General features: G+C 35.1%; 1 protein-coding gene across 8 annotated transcripts in view; it reads right to left on the bottom strand.

The window, feature by feature from the left end:
- The window catches only part of LOC141514006 (uncharacterized), a 247,533-nt gene that overhangs the window by 192,416 nt on the left and 34,958 nt on the right, over positions 1 to 20,159 (bottom strand). For all 8 annotated transcript variants that reach the window (XM_074224410.1, XM_074224416.1, XM_074224414.1 and 5 more), the window contains exons 4-9: positions 17,050 to 17,155; positions 12,570 to 12,952; positions 11,523 to 11,596; positions 6,548 to 6,691; positions 3,521 to 3,592; positions 1,500 to 1,643 (exon numbers count right to left, since the gene is read on the bottom strand). In XM_074224410.1, the coding sequence (XP_074080511.1) occupies positions 1,500 to 1,643; positions 3,521 to 3,592; positions 6,548 to 6,691; positions 11,523 to 11,596; positions 12,570 to 12,952; positions 17,050 to 17,155 (923 nt within the window). The remainder of the gene's footprint in view (positions 1 to 1,499; positions 1,644 to 3,520; positions 3,593 to 6,547; positions 6,692 to 11,522; positions 11,597 to 12,569; positions 12,953 to 17,049; positions 17,156 to 20,159) is intronic.

The following is a 20,159-nucleotide window of genomic DNA, read 5'->3' as shown; positions in this document are numbered from 1 at the left end:
ACACATATTAGCTGTGTAATACTGGGCAAGTCACTTAACTATGCTTGCCTCAGTTTCCTCATCTGTAAAATCAGCAAGAGAAGGAAATGGAAAATTATTCCATTATCTTTGTCAAGAAAACTCATAAATGGGGTCATGAAGAGTTAAATATGACTGAAAAACAATGTCAGAGAAGGAGTTAACTGTCCAATCTAAGACTAAAGAGATTTTTATATTCTTCCAGGAATAGGATGTGAAAGCTGCCATCATAATAATCCACAGCACTAGCAGACCTGCCTTGGCTGTTTGGTTCAAATCCATTTCCAGGCAGCAATTTCTACCACATCACACTTTCCTGAACTACAAAGGTACTACATATAAAGGTCCTATGAAGACAGAAGCAATTTTAATAACCAGTGAACTCTTGGGAAAGAGATAAGTAATAAGATATAAAAAAAAAGAATCACGAGAAATAATTCAGAAACTTTATTTTAAAAAAGTTTCATTCTTCCTTCAAGTCAAGCCACTGAACCTTTTTTGCAAAATTTCCTTACAAATAATAAAATTAACAATTTGTTCTTTCTTCTTTCATAGTACAAAAGCCTGAGAGCAAGAAGAAAAAAAAAAGGAAGGTAATAAATAAATAGGGGCAGGGTCCCCTTAATGGGAGTTCTCTAAAATAACTTTACACATTCAGAGTGACAAGGCTGAAGGGCATTAGATTCTCAAGTGAGGTCTTGCATTTAGAATGCAAGGGTTGTACGTGGGCATATCAGATATCAAAAATTAGACAAGGATGTATGTTGGAGGAAGGAGAGGTTCTGCAAAGAAAGGGGAGTCCTGAGCAACCATAAGAAAAAAAAACAGGGGTGGATAGGTGGCATAGTGGATAAAGCACCGGCTGGAGTCAGGAGTATCTCCATACTAGCTACTAACATTATATAAGAGAGTGCTTCAGTTTTTTAATACCTCTTTGCTACTGGCAAAGTATCTATTAATTATTAGTATTATTTCTAATGCAGTTACTATATTATTTCCTATCTAGAAAAGTATAGGTGATTGCAACCATTTGGATGAGTACAGATGATGACATACTATGGGTTTTCTCTCTCATTATTTACTTTAATCTTTTTTATATCTTAAATGCTTTTGCTATTGAGTACCATTGTAAGTGCTGCAGTGAATAGGAACTTGAGTCACTATATGCATAATTTAACCACATCAAACCTGGGAAAAGTAACAAGAAGACCCAGAGTCATAATTCTCTGAGTTTTTAGAGGTCCAATTGTAACAAAAGCAAAGGATAGGGGCGGCTAGGTGGCACAGTGGATAGAGCACCGGCCCTGGAGTCAGGAGTACCTCAGTTTAAATCTGGCCTCAGACACTTAATAATTACCTAGCTGTGTGGCCTTGGGCAAGCCACTTAACCCCACTGCCTTGAAAAAATACCTTAAAAAGGGATAAAATATAGACTAAGTAATCAATAAATTTTTTTTAAAAAGAGTGAATTTAACACTCACCATCATGATATAAATGATTCATCACTTCTTGGTAAGTTCCAAAACTTACAGAGACTCCCAAGTTATTCAGAAGAGGATTAACATCACCAACTTCAACGCGGCCTCCTTTTATCTTACTGAAAATTTGGTATGCTTCCTGGAATGCTGCAAAATCATGAATCAAGGAAATGCAAATTATTGTCCTCTGAGAATCAACACCTCCCCTTGGGTGAAGTGGTTGACTTTGTGTCAAGAAACTTTCAGGTTTAAAAAAAAAACCATATAGGGTTTTTTCGAGAAATTTACCTGCAAATAGATGTTTGTCCAAATTCTGACGCTTTTTCTAATGCTGTACCCATTTAGACTTTAGTCACATCCTTTCCAAATTTGATAGTCTGCAGTTAGTTGCAAAATTTCTACTAACAGTAAGGCAACTGATTCCCAAAACAAAATATTTGAAAAGCCTAAATTTCACATGTTTAGGGGATTTGAGAGCAAGGCAAAATAGAGTAATTTGGAGGATTGGAGGACAAGCCACCGTAGGGAAAAGGCAGAGAAGATTTCGGTCATAAAGGAAGATCAATTCTACAAAAGGAAGGGAGGTAGAAAAATATAGAACTCAAAATCTTACAAAAATGTTGAAAATGATCTTTATATATAATTGAAAAAAATAAAATTTAATTTAATTTTTAAAAAAACAATTAGGATATGTCATCTTGGCAGGTTGTTTCAAAGTGATTAAATATGTGTCAGTGAACATACTACCCAAGATGGGCTTGGCAGCCTTCAACAGGCAATATTCCAAGGAACTAAGGAGCTACACTCTCTCACATTTAGGGTTTAGTGACTAAAACACTGTGGAAAGTAGAAGAATATAGGGACAGCATGAAATTGGTACACATTGGCAATGTGTACCAGGGTCAAGAGTATTGACTTGGGTCAATAATCAGTCAAGTAATTCAAGAGATCATTGAATGTACACAGATTACAAAAGTAAAATGTGGAAGTCAGAAATTCAAGCAGTAAACAGAAGCCAGGATAGATTGAACAGTTAGAGTTCTGGGAATAGCACCATAGGAAACCAGGCAGATAGACTATAAGCAAATGTTGGTTTGTTGGTTGGTTGGTTGGTTGGTTGGTTGGTTGGATCTTGTTCTTCATTATCAAAGAATGACAAAATAACATCACTATGTTAGAAACAAATTACAATATATCCAACTTTGGCTGATCAGAGCATACGAACTTGAGATGCTCTACACAAATAATCCATGTGAACACCTGGGGTGAGTTCTCTAAATATGTACAATGACATGCATATTTTAGGTACTTAATATTAGTTAACTGAAATTATAAAGTGAGAGTTAGACCTTTGAAACCCAGGCATGGGAGTTAAGATTTGATTTATTTAGCACTAGGGAGCCATGATCAGCATTCCTCAGCATTACTAGGCTACATTATTAAAATAATGTTTGAATTAAAGGGAAAAAGCCAGCCAGCCAGTCCCTGAGGACCTCAAACCTTTCTCAAACCTTTTTTTCTCTTTCCCTACAGCTTCTCCCTCTGATTGGATAGGTGTTCTGAGAGAACATCCATTTAAATGTTTAAAACCAGTCATGACATCTTCTCTTGATTATACTCCATTCATGCTACTGTGCGAGTTACCCTCCTTTTCCCCTAAATTTCCTTTTCATCTTTCTTTTGTGTTCTCTTTCCTCACTAGAAAGTAAGCTCCATGAGGGCAGGGACTGTTTTTCTATATTTGCATTCTTAATGCTTAGCACAGAATCTGGGACACAGTAAGTGATTCATAAAGACCTTCGGACAAATAAAAAAAAAAAGATTTTTAAGTAAAACTAATCTGTCAGCAGAACACTAGAAAAGAGTAACAGTATACATTTTAAATTTTATTCAATCTAGATTATCTGAATAAGTAGTTAGTAAATATTAAAGAAATCTAAATTCATAAGCCTAACCAAAAATCAGTCACACCAAGCATCAATTCTCATTTTGTTGTTATGATTTTGAAAAAAGTTCCTATTTACCTGGGTCTTGAGAGAAGGTCCCCTTATCATTCAAAACTTCAATGAAGTCTGAAAAATCCAGCATGCCATTTGCTGCCAAAAAAAAAAAATAGTTTAGAAGAAATAGATCTATCAGCAAAACCATTGATTCAGTTAGTTTGCATAAGATCTAAGGCACTTAAAAAATTCAACGAAACAACTGATAATAAAAAATTAAATTATGGTACTCTACAAACAAATGCTCTATCAACTGTTTATTTTGTAGTAAAATAAAATTTATTGAAATAAGTTAGGTTAAAGGGGTTATATAATCAAAGATAGTAAGTAATCCTTTGACTGAGAGAAGGGGAAGGATAAGAGAAGCAGAAACAAGATTTGACAACTGAGCATATATGTGGGGTGGTCAAAAAGAATGACACAGAGGTTGCAAAGCTGGGTGGTTAAAAGGGCCAATATACCTCTTGACCAAAAAAAAAAAAGAAAGAAATTAGGAAAACAGGAAGATGTAAGGGATAAAGCAATGAGTTCAATTTTCTCCATGTTGATTTTGAGGTGCTCAGAGATATCTATTTTAAAATGAACAAAGGTAGTTCATGACAGAGAAAAAAATTGAACCATTGGGGATTGGCTAATTTAAGAGAAAATGACAGATATATTAAAGATCCCTAGGTGGAATGGAAAGAAAACTTGTGAGACAGGAACCAAACTTCTTGAGATTGAACTCAGTGTACTCTAAAGTTGATTCTATTACCAAAAAAAAGCTGGCAGACAATTGTCACCTTGATCCATATTTGGTAATAAATGTAAATAGAGTGAAGGTCAAATAATAATGTGTTCGACTCAAAAATGCACTTTTTCTTTATCACTTATAATTTATTCATGCCTCACTTTAATGTTTTCATTCAGTCATCTATTGTGCTTTTCAGTTATCTATCATGTGTTTTTACAGCAGTGCATTTTTCTTTCAATATTGGCTTCCAGAAGACAAGAGGCCAGATCTATGAAGTTCTTTTTGTGTATAATATCCATCTCAATGCAACACAAAGGTTAAGGATTTATAATCAAAACCACCATCTTATATCTTCTCTTCAGTTTCCAAATTTCTTTCATATACTTTTTTTTCATTTTATCCTCATGACAAACTTTATGAGCTAGTTACAGTACATAAAATTTGAGGAAATGATAGAGAAATGATGGCCTGAATAATGAACTATCAAATCTCTCATTTTTCTCTCTGCTATACTTTTCTCTCCAGTGACATTGCCTCCACCTTGGCACAAGTTGTCATAACCCCCTGCCTAGACCACTATATCCTACTGGTTGGCCTCCTCATGATATCAAATTTATCTTCCTTAAATGCAGGTCTGACACTATTACCCACCCTCCATTCATTAACCCCATTGACTCCCTATTACTTCCAGAATCAAATATAAATTCCTCTGTTTAGCTTTTAAAGCCCTTCATCTCTTAGCTCCCTCCAAAGTTTCCAGTCTTCTTATACCTTACTCCCCATCATATAGTCTCTGTAATCTAGTGACACAAGTCTCTTTGCCATTCCTCCAACACAATATTGGTACATTTATTATTGTTACCTACTATGCTTGGAATATTCTCCCTCCTCAATTACTCCTCTTGATTTCCCTGGTTTCCTACAAATCTCAGCTAAAGTCCTACCTTCTGCAAAGTTTTGCCAGTCCTCCTTAATTCTAATGCCTTCACTCTATTGATTAATCCCAATTTATCCTATGTGTATAGGTATATAGGTATGTATACAACACATAGAAATATATAGATTTTTCTTCCTCTATAAAGGAAAGAAAAATCTATATATTTCTATGTGTGTATATATTAGTACACATATATACATATACATGCATGTAAATATACATAAAGATCTATATTTACATAGAAGAATCTAGATATCAATATCTCTAGTTCTGTTAGGTATATTTATATAAATATACATATATATATATATATATATAGAGAGAGAGAGAGAGAGAGAGACATATAAACAGAAAGATGGGAGACAGGGAAGGCAACTAGGTGGCACAGCAGAGTGCCAGGCCTAGAGTCAGGAAGACCTGAGTTCAAATTTCTCCTCAAGACACTTGCTAGCTGTGAGACCCCAGGCAAGGTACTTAATCCATTTTGCTTCAATTTCCTCATCTGTAAAATGAGTTGGAGAAGGAAATGGCAAAACACTCCAGTATCTTTATCAAGGAAACCCCAAATGGGGTCAAGAAGAGTCAGACAGGACTGAAAGATCTGTCCATAGTTTTTTGTTTGTGATCTCTTCCATTAGACTATGAATTCCATGAAAAGAGAGACTCATTTCTGCTTGGTTTTTTTTTGGATCATCAATGTTTGTCACAGTGCCTGGTACTTGTTAACTGATTGCTTTGGGAAAGGGTAATGAAAAACCTGAGATAAGTAAACAAGGTAGTTTCCAATGACTTATGCCATTCTTGTTTATTAGCCTTTTCCAAAGCAGTCAGCTAGCGCATATCTCCCAGAGATGTTTAGGAGGATAAAATGTTATCCTACTTAGAAAGTTCTTTGCAAACTCTAAAGTGCTATTATATAAATGCTAGATAATATTATTGCTAAATGACCTCTATTACTCTTTCATGTCTAAATGTATTTTCCTAACAATAGCACCTTGTTCCTCAGAGACAACATAGATGTCCATGGAAGTTAGCACTTATAAGATCTACAAGATAAATAGTTTTCATCTTCATAGGAAAGAATGAGGTTTCTGAAAAAGATTCATTTGTTTTATTTTTTTTTTAGGTTTTTGCAAGGCAAATGGGGTTAAGTGGCTTGCCCAAGGCCACACAGCTAGGTAATTATTAAGTGTCTGAGACCGGATTTGAACCCAGGTACTCCTGACTCCAGGGCCAGTGCTTTATCCACTGCCCCACGTAGCCACTCCTGTTTTATTTCTTAAATGAATGACAGGGATCATTCTTAAACTTAGATCCATACTTACAAATCCTTATAATTGTTTTTACCCAATAGTTAGTAACAGAAGTATAGAGAACTTACCAGCAATATAAACATATTTCAATGCCTGACTCAATTCTCCATCACTTGTGGAAATCTTTAAGGCACGTAGAGTTGAAGACACATCGTTCACATGAATTTTACCATTTCGGATGTTACTGAAAATTCTGCAGGCTTTATGGATCCCTGAAGGCATGCAAAGAAAATTAGAACAAAATGTTCAGTTAATATGGTCAGAGTAAAATAAAAGAGCCCATTTTGAAATATATACGTACAGTTCAAACATACCCCTATATGATTATAAGCAATTCCTGAATAGTCAGAAAATAGCTAAATCTTATTCAAATCTGTACCATTATTTTAAAGTCTGTGTAACAAAAATCTTCTCCCTTCCAAATCACCTGCTCAAATTGAGTTCATAGTTAATCCAAGTGGAATGAAGTTCATCTGGAGGCAATGACCCATATATATACTATAAGGTTTTAGATCATAGGATTCCTAAGGAATCGTCACAAAGCTAAATCCTTTTCTACAATTATTTAGGCATGCAAAATTCAATTGAGCCCTTTTGTAGTCCCTGACCACTCACCCAAATTAAGACTATTTACCCATTTTGCTTCAAGCAACTGCCCACAACTTCTCTATAAAATCTCAGACATTTTATGATCTATGTTGCTGGAGGGAATTCTTTGCCCTAACAAAAACATAGATCATTTTTGTACTCAGCTAATTTGAGTCTCAAATTATTATATTATAAGCTTGAATACAATCATGTAAATAGGACTTGGGAGGCAGCAAAGTTGCATAATATTAAGATGGGAGGCCAAGAAGATCTGAGTTCAAATACTGTCTCACACAATTACTAGATGTGTGATCCTGGGCAAGTCACTTAATATCTTTCAAGTTAAAATTTTACACTTTAAAAATAAGCTATCTTCATCATGTAAACTTTCAATACCACTTTTTTAAAAGATTTTATTTATTTTGAGTTTTACAATTTTTCCCCTAATCTTACTTCTGTCCCCCCACCCCCCACAGAAGGCAATTTTCCAGTCTCTACATTGTTTCCATGGTATACGTTGATCCAAATTGAATATGATGAGAGAGAAATCATATCCTTAAGGAAGAAACAAAGTATAAGAGATAGCAAGATCAGACAATAAGATATCAGGGTTTTTTCCTAAATTAAAGATAATCGTCTTTGTTCTTCGTTCAAACTCCACAGTTCTTTCTCTAGATACAGATGGTATTCTCTATTGCAGACAGCCCCAAATTGTCCCTGATTGTTGCACTGATGGAATGTGCGAGTGCATCAAGGTTGATCATCTCCCCCATGTTGCTGTTGGGGTTGTACAATGTTTTTCTGGTTCTGCTCATCTCACTCAGCATCAGTTCATGCAAATCCCTCCAGACTTCATTGAATTCCCATCCCTCATGGTTTCTAATAGAACAACAGTGTTCCATGACATACACATACCACAGTTTGCTAAGCCATTTCCCAATTGAAGGACATTTATTTGATTTCCAATTCTTTGCCACCACAAACAGGGCTGCTATGAATATTTTGTACAAGTGATGTTTTTACCCTTTTTCATCATATCTTTATAGTATAGATCCAGTAGTGGTATTGCTGGATCAAAGGGTCAATACTACTTTCAAGAAAATATTTCACCCGTAGCCCAGATCACCAAACCAAGTTTCTGGGTAAACAAGTCATTATAGATTTTTAAAAACAAAGAGCTATTATTTCTCCCTCTATGGATGCTAAAGTCCAATCTACTTCTCAGGGCTTATGAAGTATCACCTCACAAAGTAGTCAGACATCATTCATAGTTCAGATTTGCCCATATCTTGTGACAAGAAACAACAAGATAGCCCTAGGCCTAAGAGTTTGTTAGTATAGAGAACTCAGAAAAGAGAAAATTCCCCTCTATCAATTCAGGTTGACAGTTTCTTAGCCAATTTAAATTTAAATCTCAGAGTAAGGGGTCTTACCCTTTGTTGATGCCTGCAAATCAGACTTATTCACTCCAGCTCCATGTTCATAAAATAAAATGCATAGGATTATAAAAGAATCCAATTATATTGAAATATAATTATCAGAATATTTAAAGACAAATTCATGGACTCCAGGAAGAATTGTCTTTATCATAAAGAATTGCCTAGAACTGTCCCCAAGGTCACTCAGTCAGAACCTATCAGATTTTCTTGGGTCTAAGACTAACTCTCTATCCATTATACAATACTACTTCTCTTCCTATGATAGAAAGAAATTACTGAATAATGAACAGTAAAATTATAACAGGCATCATACAAAATAAGTCATTTTTAATAAAATGTTCTACTTATCAATCTATCATAACTATTTATCAAACTCTTGCTATTCAACAAGCTTTTATAGCCTATCATGCCTATGTGACAGTTACTAGGTCTGTTGCTATCACAATTACAGAAGAAATACATAAAGCCTTAGCAAAGTCATTTAACCTGTTTGCTTCTGTTTCTTCAATCAAGTGAGCAGAAATGGCAACCACTTCAGTACTTTTGCCAAGAAAATCCCAAATGGGGTCACAAAGAATTAGACACAGCTCAAAACAACTCAACAACAAACCCAATGGGGTTACACAGAATTACACACAACTAAAACAATTCAACAACTGTCAAATGAAAGTAATGTCCTACTGCAAAGAAACTTTACTCAAAATGCACATTCCCAAGTAGTCAAAATAAGACAGTATATCATAAAGTGCTTAGTGCAGCAGCCTCTTGGACTTCAGAAGGAAGCATTTCCTGCTTCAATGCTTCTGTCCTTCTTCAAATGATCTTATATTTACTAATTTGTTTGCATGTTGTATCTCTCCTGGTGGAATATAAGTTCTTTGAGGATAGGGACTTTTTCAAACCTAGTAACATATTCCTAGTATCTGCCAGGGTTTGGTAAGTGCTTAATATTTTCCTGATGAATTAAGTTAAAAGGAAGAGGATTGGGAAGATGGGGAGAGTAAAGGAAGATTCAAGGGAAGAAGAGATTTCAATATCTGATCAGTAAGAGAAAAGAAGTGATTCCTATTTAAGGTGAAGGACCTTGTCAGAGACCTGAAGGTAGGAATAAGAACAGTATTGTCTATGAAAGGCAGTATACCTTTTTCCAAACAACAATTATTTTCTAGTTATAAAGGAAAAAGTTTAGTTATGTTTCTCTTCCCTGCCTCCTTTCCTGTCATTAAAGTTTATAGAAGCAGAATCTATGGTAGCCTGAGAATTGGTAATAAAAATTTCTTCTAGGAAAGGGGACCATTGAAGTAATTATTCCTCATTAAGAGTCTCCAAATGTCTGGGTTTCAGATTAATATAAGGATCTGAAAGAAGAGTGATGGATAAGAATCAGAGAATCTCAAGGTTGAAAGGCATCCTTTCTACAGGGGAACAGTGGGAGGGAACAATTAATTTTTAAAACTCTTTGTTACAGGAAAAATAAAAATAATATTTTTTAAAAATTGTTTTCTATGTATTCAACAAATGGTCATCCAGTTCCTGCTTGGAGACCACCATTGGATGACAGGAGAAGAAGGGAATATGAAATCATCTACCTACTACTTTATCTATTTTTCATACTATTTATGCCACAAAGCTACCTCCCATGGTATTAATAACTATAATATAGCATATGTACATGCACTTGGAAATTCTTCTTTATATATTAAGTCAAAATCTAGAGTATTTTTTTGTTTTGTAATGGATAGAGAGAATTCAAGATCCCTGGCCAAAGTCAGCTAAATTCTAGAGTACCAAAAGAGTTGAAAGAAATCTCCCTATCCTATGCTTTTTATTTAACCATACAAGTTCTTCCATAGTTCTCAAACTTTACCACAATGGTAGGACCCTTTAGTTTAAACAAAACTTTTGACAATAAAACTTTCAGCAAAATGCTTTAAAATTACTATTAACCCAATGTTTATTAAAAAACTATATAAAGTTCTTTTTAAAAAAGAAAGCACAAACTCACAAAATATTTCAGGGCTCCTTGTAGAGCAGTTTGAGAAATAATGTCTTACTCTATTCAGGCCTTCTTTATGCTTAGTTATGAGCAAATTCACACAGAAGCTCCTTTCACTGTGATCTATGGCCTTAATTCATATATATATATATATATATATATATACATATATATATATATGACTAGATATGTATATATATGCATGTGTATATTTATAAATAAATATGAATACATATTTATATATAAACATATACAGCTATATTGTGGCTTATAATGACAATAAAACAACTCAGGAATGAAACTGATCTGCTATTCTTACATATAATCCCCAATTTTTACCATAATGGAGAATTTTTACTGATATGAATACATTCTAATTTTTGTTATTGTTTTTGCCTTTCAGTCACGTCCAATTCTTTATGACCCCATTTGAGGTTATTTTGGTAAAGAAACTGAAGTGATTTGTCATTTCCTCCTCTGGCTCATTTTACAGTGGTAGGATGAGAAAACTTGCCCAGGGTTGTTACACAGCTATTGTTTGAGGTCAAATTTGAACTCAGGAAAAAAAAAAAAAAACCCACCCTAACTCCAGGTCCAGCACTCTATACACAGTACACAGTGCCACCTAGCTGTCCCACAACTCTAGTACTTCATTTATAATCCACTATGAGAAACACAAGGGCAGCTAGATATCAAAGTGTATAGGGCCATCCCTAAAGTCAGGAAGACCTAAGTTCAAATCTGAACTCAGATACTTCCTAGCTGTTTGACTGTATGCAAAGTCATTTAACCTGTTTGCTTCAGTTTCTTCAACCAAGTGAGCCTGAGAAGGAAATGGAAACCACTTCAGTATTTTTGCCAAAAAAATCCCAAATGGGGTCACAAAGAATTAGATACAGCTCAAAACAACTCAACAACAGCTGTTTAAATGAAAGAGACATCCTATTGCAAAAAAATCTTAATCAAAGTGTGCATTCTCTCTAGAAAAACTACTTCTGGAGAGGGAACCTTTTACATTACCTTCCATATCAGGTAAGAAAATCTCTCCATGTGGCATTTCATCATACAAAGGCAGGGAAAGAAAGCTACTTTTCCTACAAAAGAAGAACAAATTTTAGAAAAGGCAAGATAAAAAGGCTAAAGTTTCATGTTAAGGTTAGGGGCTTAAAATTGAGCTCTTCTTGGTCTGAGGTTTTCCCAAGAAGAGTTTTCCCTTTCCCTCTTTTAAGAGCTAAGAGATAGTTATTGAATCACCCCAATGCCACCACCTCATTTGCTTTAGAATAAATTCTCTCATAGCAAAATTTCCATGTAATTAAGTCACAATCCATTGATACTTTATAGATGAGAACTGAAGCATTTTGAAAGAGACCATAAGACCACAAGATATGCTACATTAAAGAAGGCACTATATGCTTTAAGAGCAAAGCAGAGGGGCAGATAGGTGGCGCAGTAAAGCACCGGCCCTGAAGTGCGGAGTACCTGGGTTCAAACCAGGTCTCAGACACTTGATGATTACCTAGCTGTGTGGCCTTGGGCTAGCCACTTAACCCCATTTGCCTTGCAAAAACCTAAAAAAAAAGAGCAAAGCAGAATTGCAGTAGCTCAAAGCAAATGGGAGATTTAAAAATTTAGAGTCATCTTCACTCCAAATGTCCAAGCAGTCTAAGAAGTCTGCCTAAGCAGTCATAATTGGATGCACAGTACTTGACTCCAATATAGAACTGTCATTTTAGTCCTCTTTGAGAAAGAAGGACATCCATTAACCATAGTTGGGAGTCTAAATTTTCCTGGGTTTAAATTTGCATGGGCTGACTTTGTAAAGGAAAATATCAAGATCAGAAGTTTCTTGCAAAAGTTTAAGAAATTTAAGTACCATTCTTGACTGATCAGCAAACAGCCTGCAAAACATATTGAGGTAATTTGTATGTAAACCAGAAGCCACTCAAGAAACTCCCTCAAAGTGATTGGCATTATTTTGGAAGGAGAGAAACAGGAACTAAGGGACAGAGACTCCCTTGCAGAACCCACTTTTATTAAAAACGTTGGAAAATATCAGAGAAATACCGAGCTGGTGTAGAAAGTTCTGATTTTATCGATGGAATGCTGCAAGTACTAGTTTGGTGCTGTGGGAACTTGGAAACAGGAACATTCTCTTCCCTGCTCCTCCTCTTCATCCTCTCCTTGTCGCTTTCCTTTTCTCTTTGTTTCTCTTTCTCATTTTCCTTTACTTTTTCCTTTTCTTTCTCTCTTTCCTTTGTTCTTTCCTTCTCCTCTTTTTCCTCTTCTCTTTCATCTTTCTCACTTGTCTTTTCTTTTTCCTTCTCTTTCCCTATTGCTGCCTTCTCTCTTTCTTCCTTTTCCTTCTCTCTCTCCTTTTGTTTTTCCTTCTTCCTCATCTTTTCTTTTTCATTTGCCTTCACTATCATCTTTATGAAAGAAGGTGATATCTGGATAAAAACACAACAACTTATGATCATAAGTTCATAGGTTCATAGGTTCATAAGATTTTAGAGTCTGAAAGGCAGCTTAGAGATTATCTGGTCTCATTATTTGCATTTAGGCAATGCCCAGGTAAGAATCAAATAACTTAGGATGGTAATGGAAAGGGCACAAACATGGAAGCAGTAAAATTTACTTTCCAAGAGATCTAACTTTAAAACCACTCCAAGGGCAAATTTCTGTATATTAGTGTATGTATGTGCACATATATGGGCATATGTATGTATACCTATATGAGCATACATTTGTTGACATGGAGAATAATTTAGGAAATTCATTTGGTATTGAATGATCCAAATAATTACCTCAATGCCTTCCTCTTACTATACATTTATAAGCATAATTCAAGAATAAATGAATAAACATTTAATAAGTGCCTACTGTCTGTCAGGTACTAAGTAGAGGAGATACAAATGCAAAAGTACTAAAGCCCTGCCCTTTCCATTCCTTCTTGATTCTAGTTAGTACCTTCCTTGTGTTGATTATTTCCCTATTTGTCTTTTATTTGACTTATCTGTACATAGTTGTTTGTATATTATCTCCCCTATTAGACTGAGAATTCCTTTAAAGTAAAGATTATCTTGGCTTTTCTTTGTATCTTCAGTACTATGGACAGTGCTTTAAATACTTATTGACTAAATTGACTACTCTCAAAGAATTCCCATTTTAAATAAAGGGAGACAATACATACTAGGGAGTGATAAGCCAGGGAAAAGAGTTTGGTATGAGGATTGTGAATGGTGCCATACAACTGTCAATTGTTATTTCCTTTCTAGTATTCATGGTAGTGGTGACTGAATGACTAGAAAGAAAAATGAGATGGGTAAGGGGAGAAATAGAGAAGATGTCAATCTGCCTAAGTAGGCTCTAGTTTTCTATAGATAGATAGAATGAGAAGGTATTGGCAAGATATAGTGAGTGGGTTGAATGTATTTCTGCTCATACCCATGAATCAGAATAGCACAGGTCCAATAAAGTCAAGTGAATGAATATTTTAAAAATTCACTTAACAATCAAGATTATGTGACTGGTATTTAATTCTGCACATGAATTCAAAAAAATACACAATGCAAACTAATCTGGGATTTTGTTGCAACAGACTTCTTAGACAATCATTATATATGATTGTATAATCAATGGAGAACTTCCATCCACTAAGGCACATTGCATTTCCTCTGGCCTTTACATGTTTACAGTTGCTTGAATGACAAGAGAGATTAAGTGACTTTCCTCCCATGGGTACACAGTTGGTATGTGTCGGAAGCTGAAACTGAAACTGAAACCTGTTCTTTCTGTCTCCTACACTAGTCCTTTTTCCTTAAATTCTGCTGCTTCTCAGTAAACTTAAATATCAAAAAGTAATCATTTATCATCTACTATGGGTTCATCATTTTACTACATGCTATAAAAGATAATATTGTTTAAGGGATTTAAGGTAAAGTATCAAGAGGGTACAGTAGTAGAAAGAGCACTGGACCTATAATCAGGAAGAAATGAGTTCAAATCTGGCCTCAGACACTTTCAAGCAATTCTCTAAATGCTTTAGTTTCTGCAGCTATAAAATGGGAATAAATAAAACACCTACCTCCCATGGTTAAAAGGATCAAATGAGTTAGCATTTGTAAATATTTCCTAGTACAGTGCCTGGTAAGCTTGTTTCCTTCCTTTCCTCCTAAATAGGCTTCCTATCTTCAAAGAACTTATAATCTAATTGGGGAACACTAACACACATAAATAATTAGGGAATTATACAAAACAGAATAACTGAGTTGTAAATCAGACTGTATAGCTATTAAAAACTAAACAGAGGAAGTGATATATTATGCTAGGGGGAAATGGAAAGCCTTCAGAGTTGATCAAACTAGGGTGGTGGATGTGACAGATGGAAGAAATTAGAGGTAATAAGATTTGACAACTGATTGGTTCTGTGGGAGAGTGAATGGTATCCAATAGATGACCCTAGAGATTGCAGAAGGATGGGAAGTTCAAAAGAGAAATGTGTTGGGAAGAGATAATGAATGAGATCTGTGAACTATTGCCACCCATCTACATTCATTCTGGGGGATTGTCTCTGTTCCACCCAAAATAAAGGGAGAAGAAGATGAGTCCCTGGTCCCTGCTATAGACTGTAGAGTTCATTCTTTAAAGGGTATCTGTAAAAGTCATGAAGTGATCTTTGTGGTAGAAGATGGGTGTGCTGGATGGTGTGAATTTTCTACTTGTGCTGATACTACTGGTTAGGTACTAACAGCTCAGAAAAATCTTGCCTTGCCCAGATAAAGAAAGTGTAGCACACAGCAGAGGAAGAGAATTGTTATTGTTCAGTCCCTTCAGTCAAGTCAAACTCTTTGTGGCCCTATTTGGGGTTTTCTTGCCATCTTCTCCAGTTCACTTTATAGATAAGAAAATTGAGGAAAGTAGGGTTAAGTGACTTGCCCAGGGTCACTCAGTTGGAAAGTACATAAAGCCAGATTTGAACACTGGAAGATGTGTTTTCCTGACTCCAGGCCTGGCACACTATCCACTTTACCACTTATCTAAGTGGGGAAATTTAAGGCATAATGATTGGTATAGTTGTATGTGACAAGTTTTACAATAGTTGACTATGTTGAGAGAGAAGGATGTGATTCATCTTCCTACCCTCGGATCTCTTGGGATCATGCCATGGTCTTGGTGGGGAGAGGGATAAACTATAGACTCCAAGGGGTCCTAGCCCCCAATTTATAGACTATAAATGCTAGAGGGGTCCCAAGGCAAATAAAAATGGTGAAAATGTGTATAGTTGAGGAAGAAAAGACAGGACTTGAGAAAGTCATGGAAGGAGGATGGGAAAGGAATGTAAGTAAAGGCCCTTAGGAAGAACTGAGTACTCCTGATCACAAGAGAGATCCAAGTAGAGCACTTGTCTATGTGGGTAATAGGAGAGGAAGTTTTTAAAAAGGGAACCAAATTAGGAAGAATCTTAAAAAAAAACATATAGTCACTTAATCCCAATTGCTTTGTGCAAAAAAAAAAGTTATGAAAGTTTTAGGGGAATATAGAAAACCACTGATGATTTTTGACCAGAAAAATAACATGTTGAAAAATGTATTTAAGGAAATTCACTTTTACCACCCTGATATAGTATGTCAGCCCTCATTCACTAACTGAGGTTACTATGTGGTGGTACTGGTGGGGCTAGTTCAATAGATATGGATCACAGGGCTTGAAGTGAGGAAAACTTAAGTTCAAATCTGGCCTCAGGCACTTACCAACAGTGTGATTATATAGATAAGTCACTTAACCTCTCTGCTTCAAGTTTCCTCATCTATAAAATGGACATAATAATATATCTTATTTCCCAGTATCATTATAAAAATAAAATAAGATAATATTTATAAAGCACTTTGTAAATCCTAATATATAAATGGTATTATTATTATTACTATTATGGTTCTTTCTCTGAAATTAGAGAAAAGTGTGAAAAGATAAGTATTATCTGTGTGTGAAAAATCATGTGTACCTTTCCAGTATTACCAATTTCAAAGAGCAGGCACCTAACAAAATATTATTTAGCCTTAAAACTATGTTGAATATAATTTGATCTTCCCTTTCAAGATTTGAAAGGCAATTCCAGATCTTGTCCTTACTAGTATGAAATTAACATTGAATTACAAAGGAAAAATAATGTAGCTAGTGAAAATAGCAAAGCTCAAAGGCAAGTCTCAAGCATACCATTAGGTATCTATAGAAAATCACTTTGTCTGGGCAGAGAATGGGCTAAATGATATCTAAGGACTCTTCTCAAGAATAAAAAAAAAAAGTTAAATTCTATCCAATGTGTATAGGTGCCCCCAGAGTAAGTATTTTGGCTTAAAGAATTCTGTTTAACAAAGAAAAACTCAAATTTAACAGGAAAAATATAAAGAAAGCATCACTTCCTTTTAAAAGTTTCCTTTCAGATGGTTAAAAAATATAGAATATCTAAATGGCTTCTTTCAAAACTATCTAGACCAAAGTAAAAAAGCACTTTATAGGACTAGGAAACAAGATTTTTCATCCTTACCTCAGTTCCTTTATCTTCCATTAATACAACCCGCTTTTTCTTGACTTTGTAAGGTGTACTTTGAATTAATTTCTCCTCTTCAGAATCAAACACTGTTGTGTCAAACCTAAATTACATAGTAACTTGGCATCATTAGTCAATGGATTAGCTTTCCCCACTCTCTTCCTTTTTTTCTTTTTTTCCTTTTCCTCTTTCTCTTAATTAATTATCAGGAATAGTACTAACATAGCTATCCCAGATACTGGGTAGCAATCATTGCATACAGTTAGGACAAAATATTATCCTGAACAAGAAATAAGAAGAGCAAATCCAATAAACACACACACACACACACACACAAGGTGGGCAAGCAGGGATTGATCAATAAACCAGATGCAAGTTGGGGACAAGTTACTACCTGGAATAGCCAAGCAATTAAAGACCTAAAGACCTAAAGCACTTTCCCCTTTCTCCAATTTTGTTAGTCTGCTTCTCTGCCCTTACCTTGAAACTAGGGTTTTGAGTACATCATGATTTCCCTTTTATGAAAAAAGAAATGGAAAATGGGGGGGGCAGGGAGTGCTATATTTGAAGTGACAAGACTTTTATTAAATATATACTATGTGCTAGAGGAGCTAGGTGGTGTAGTAGATAGCATAACAGCTCTGAAATCATGAGAACCTGAGTTCAAATCCAACCTGACACTTGATACTTACTAGCTGTGTGACAAGTCACTTAACCCTGCTTGCCTCACATCCAGGGCCATCTCTAGTCATCCTGATTCATATCTGGCCACTGGACCTAGATGTCTCCAGAGGAGAAAGTGAGGCAAGTGACTTAGTGCAGCCCCCCCCCCATTCAAATCCAATTCATGTACTTGTCATGGCATCACTTCCCTGCTATCATGGTCTTCTTTATGAATGAAGGACAAACAGCAACTATATACCAGGCACTATAAGTCATTTATTACCTTTGTGACTGTAGGCAAATCACTTAATTTTTAAAGTGATTTGACTTAAACTTTAGCTTCCAAAAGGGACTTTGGCCCACAATAACCTTAGAGGGTTTCAGCTCTAAATCAATAATTCTTACCCTTCATCTTCTACAATATTCCAGCCCCATTTTTAGGAAGGAAATGTCATTCTTCCTCCCTAAATTATTTTGAAAAGGTACAGATGATCTTGTCTATTGAAGATAAAAAATAGCTTAAAAAAAGAATCAAAAGTAGCAAACTCATCTGTGCAATCCTTAGGAGCAAGGATTCTTAACCTGGAGTTTGTAAACTTTAAAATAAATATGTATATATTTGATATCACAACTCCAAAGGATTCATGATTAGAAATGCCATCCACCTCCAGTTAGAGAACTGATGAATTCAAAATGCAGATTGAAGTTTATTTTTTCCTTTATTTTTCTTGTTTCCTCCTAGCCAGAATATGGCTAATGTAGAAATATGCTTTATAGGACTTCATATGCATCATGAGTATCACATTTATCATCATATCAATGGGTAGGGATTGAAGGAAAGAATTTTTAACTAAAAACATAATTCAGGGGCAGCTAGGTGGAGCAGTGGATAGAAAACCGGCCCTGGAGTCAGGAGTACCCATGTTCAAATCTGGTCTCAGACACTTAATACCTAGCTGTGTGGCCCTGGGCCAGCCACTTAACCCCATTTACCTTGCAAAAACCTAAAAAAATAAATAAAACTAAAAAACATAATTTATTTTAAAAATTTGTTAATAGTATTTTGATATGATTTGTATCCTTTGCAACCCTATATATTTTTGCATTGTAAAACATTTAAAAATTTTAAAACATTATTCTGAGAGGGAGTCCATAGATTTACCAGATTGCTAAAGGGATACATAATACACAAAAAAGAATTAAGAAAATCTACTTTAGAGCAGCATTCCAAAATCTTATAGCAACAATGAATATTAAATCCTTTATAAGGATCTCTTCTGACTGCATATTGACTTAGAAAACAACATATTAACATTATCTATATTCTTATATATTTTTACCTATATTTTGTTCACTATTTGCAAATTAATTTGGTTCAGTCCATATTCAGGAGTGCTACCAGCCAAAATGTGTATGACAACTTTGCTTAGGGGATTTGCTAGAAGGATATAATTTTTCTTAATGAGAATAGTTTTAAAAATTGGTCTCAGAAAACATTTTTTAAAAAGTTAAAATCAAGAGGCAGCTAGATGGTGCAGTGGATAGAGCACTGGTCCTGGAATCAGGAGGACCCAAGTTCAAATCAGACTTCAGACACTTAACAATAACCTACTTGTGTGACCTTGGGGCAAGTCATCTAACCCCACTGCCTTGCAAAAACAAACAAAAACAACAAAAACAATAAAAAGTTAAAATATAGGATTAACACTTTCAGAACCACCTGTTCTCCAAGTTATAGTAAAAGGCAACAATAGGTACATGATATTGAATTTGTCCAGTGTAACTGGAAATGATGTTGCTCTCCCATTAAATTTTAAGCCCTTGAGGATAAGAAACATCTTTTGCCTCTTTTTGTATCCTCAGAATTTACAATGCATAGCACATAATAAGCATTTAAAAATGTTGATTGATTGATTGATTGATCTGATTATATTACATGAAATAGCTAAGATCCACAATCCAAGATCCATGGGCAATAGCACCTTGAACCAAAGCAATAATTTGTTGAAAAAGAAATATCAAACAAATAATTGATTCAAGAGAAGCTAATCCTGGTAAATTCAGGATCAGGTCATCCATCACCACCAGATATTTCAAAATATTAGCTTTATAGATCAATGATAATTATAATAGTAATATCTAGCACTTAGTTGGCAGTTAGGAGGCACAGAGGATAGTGTTGAGTCCGCAATCATCTTTCTGACTTCAAATCTGGTCTCAGATAATTACTAGTTATATGACCCTAGGCAAATCACTTTCCTTTTTGCCTCAGTTTCTTCATCTGTAAAATGAGTTGGGAGAATAAATGATAAATCACTCCAGTATCTCTGCCTAAACCCCAAATGTGGTCACAAAGACTGAGCCACAACTCAACAACGACAAAACTTAGCACCCACTATACATCACTCATGGTATTAAGCGCTTTATAATTACCTCATTTGTTC

Source organism: Macrotis lagotis, chromosome 2, assembly GCF_037893015.1.
Source record: "Macrotis lagotis isolate mMagLag1 chromosome 2, bilby.v1.9.chrom.fasta, whole genome shotgun sequence".
Classification (NCBI taxonomy): Eukaryota; Metazoa; Chordata; class Mammalia; order Peramelemorphia; family Peramelidae; genus Macrotis; species Macrotis lagotis.
This window is presented reverse-complemented; position numbering and strand designations above follow the sequence as displayed.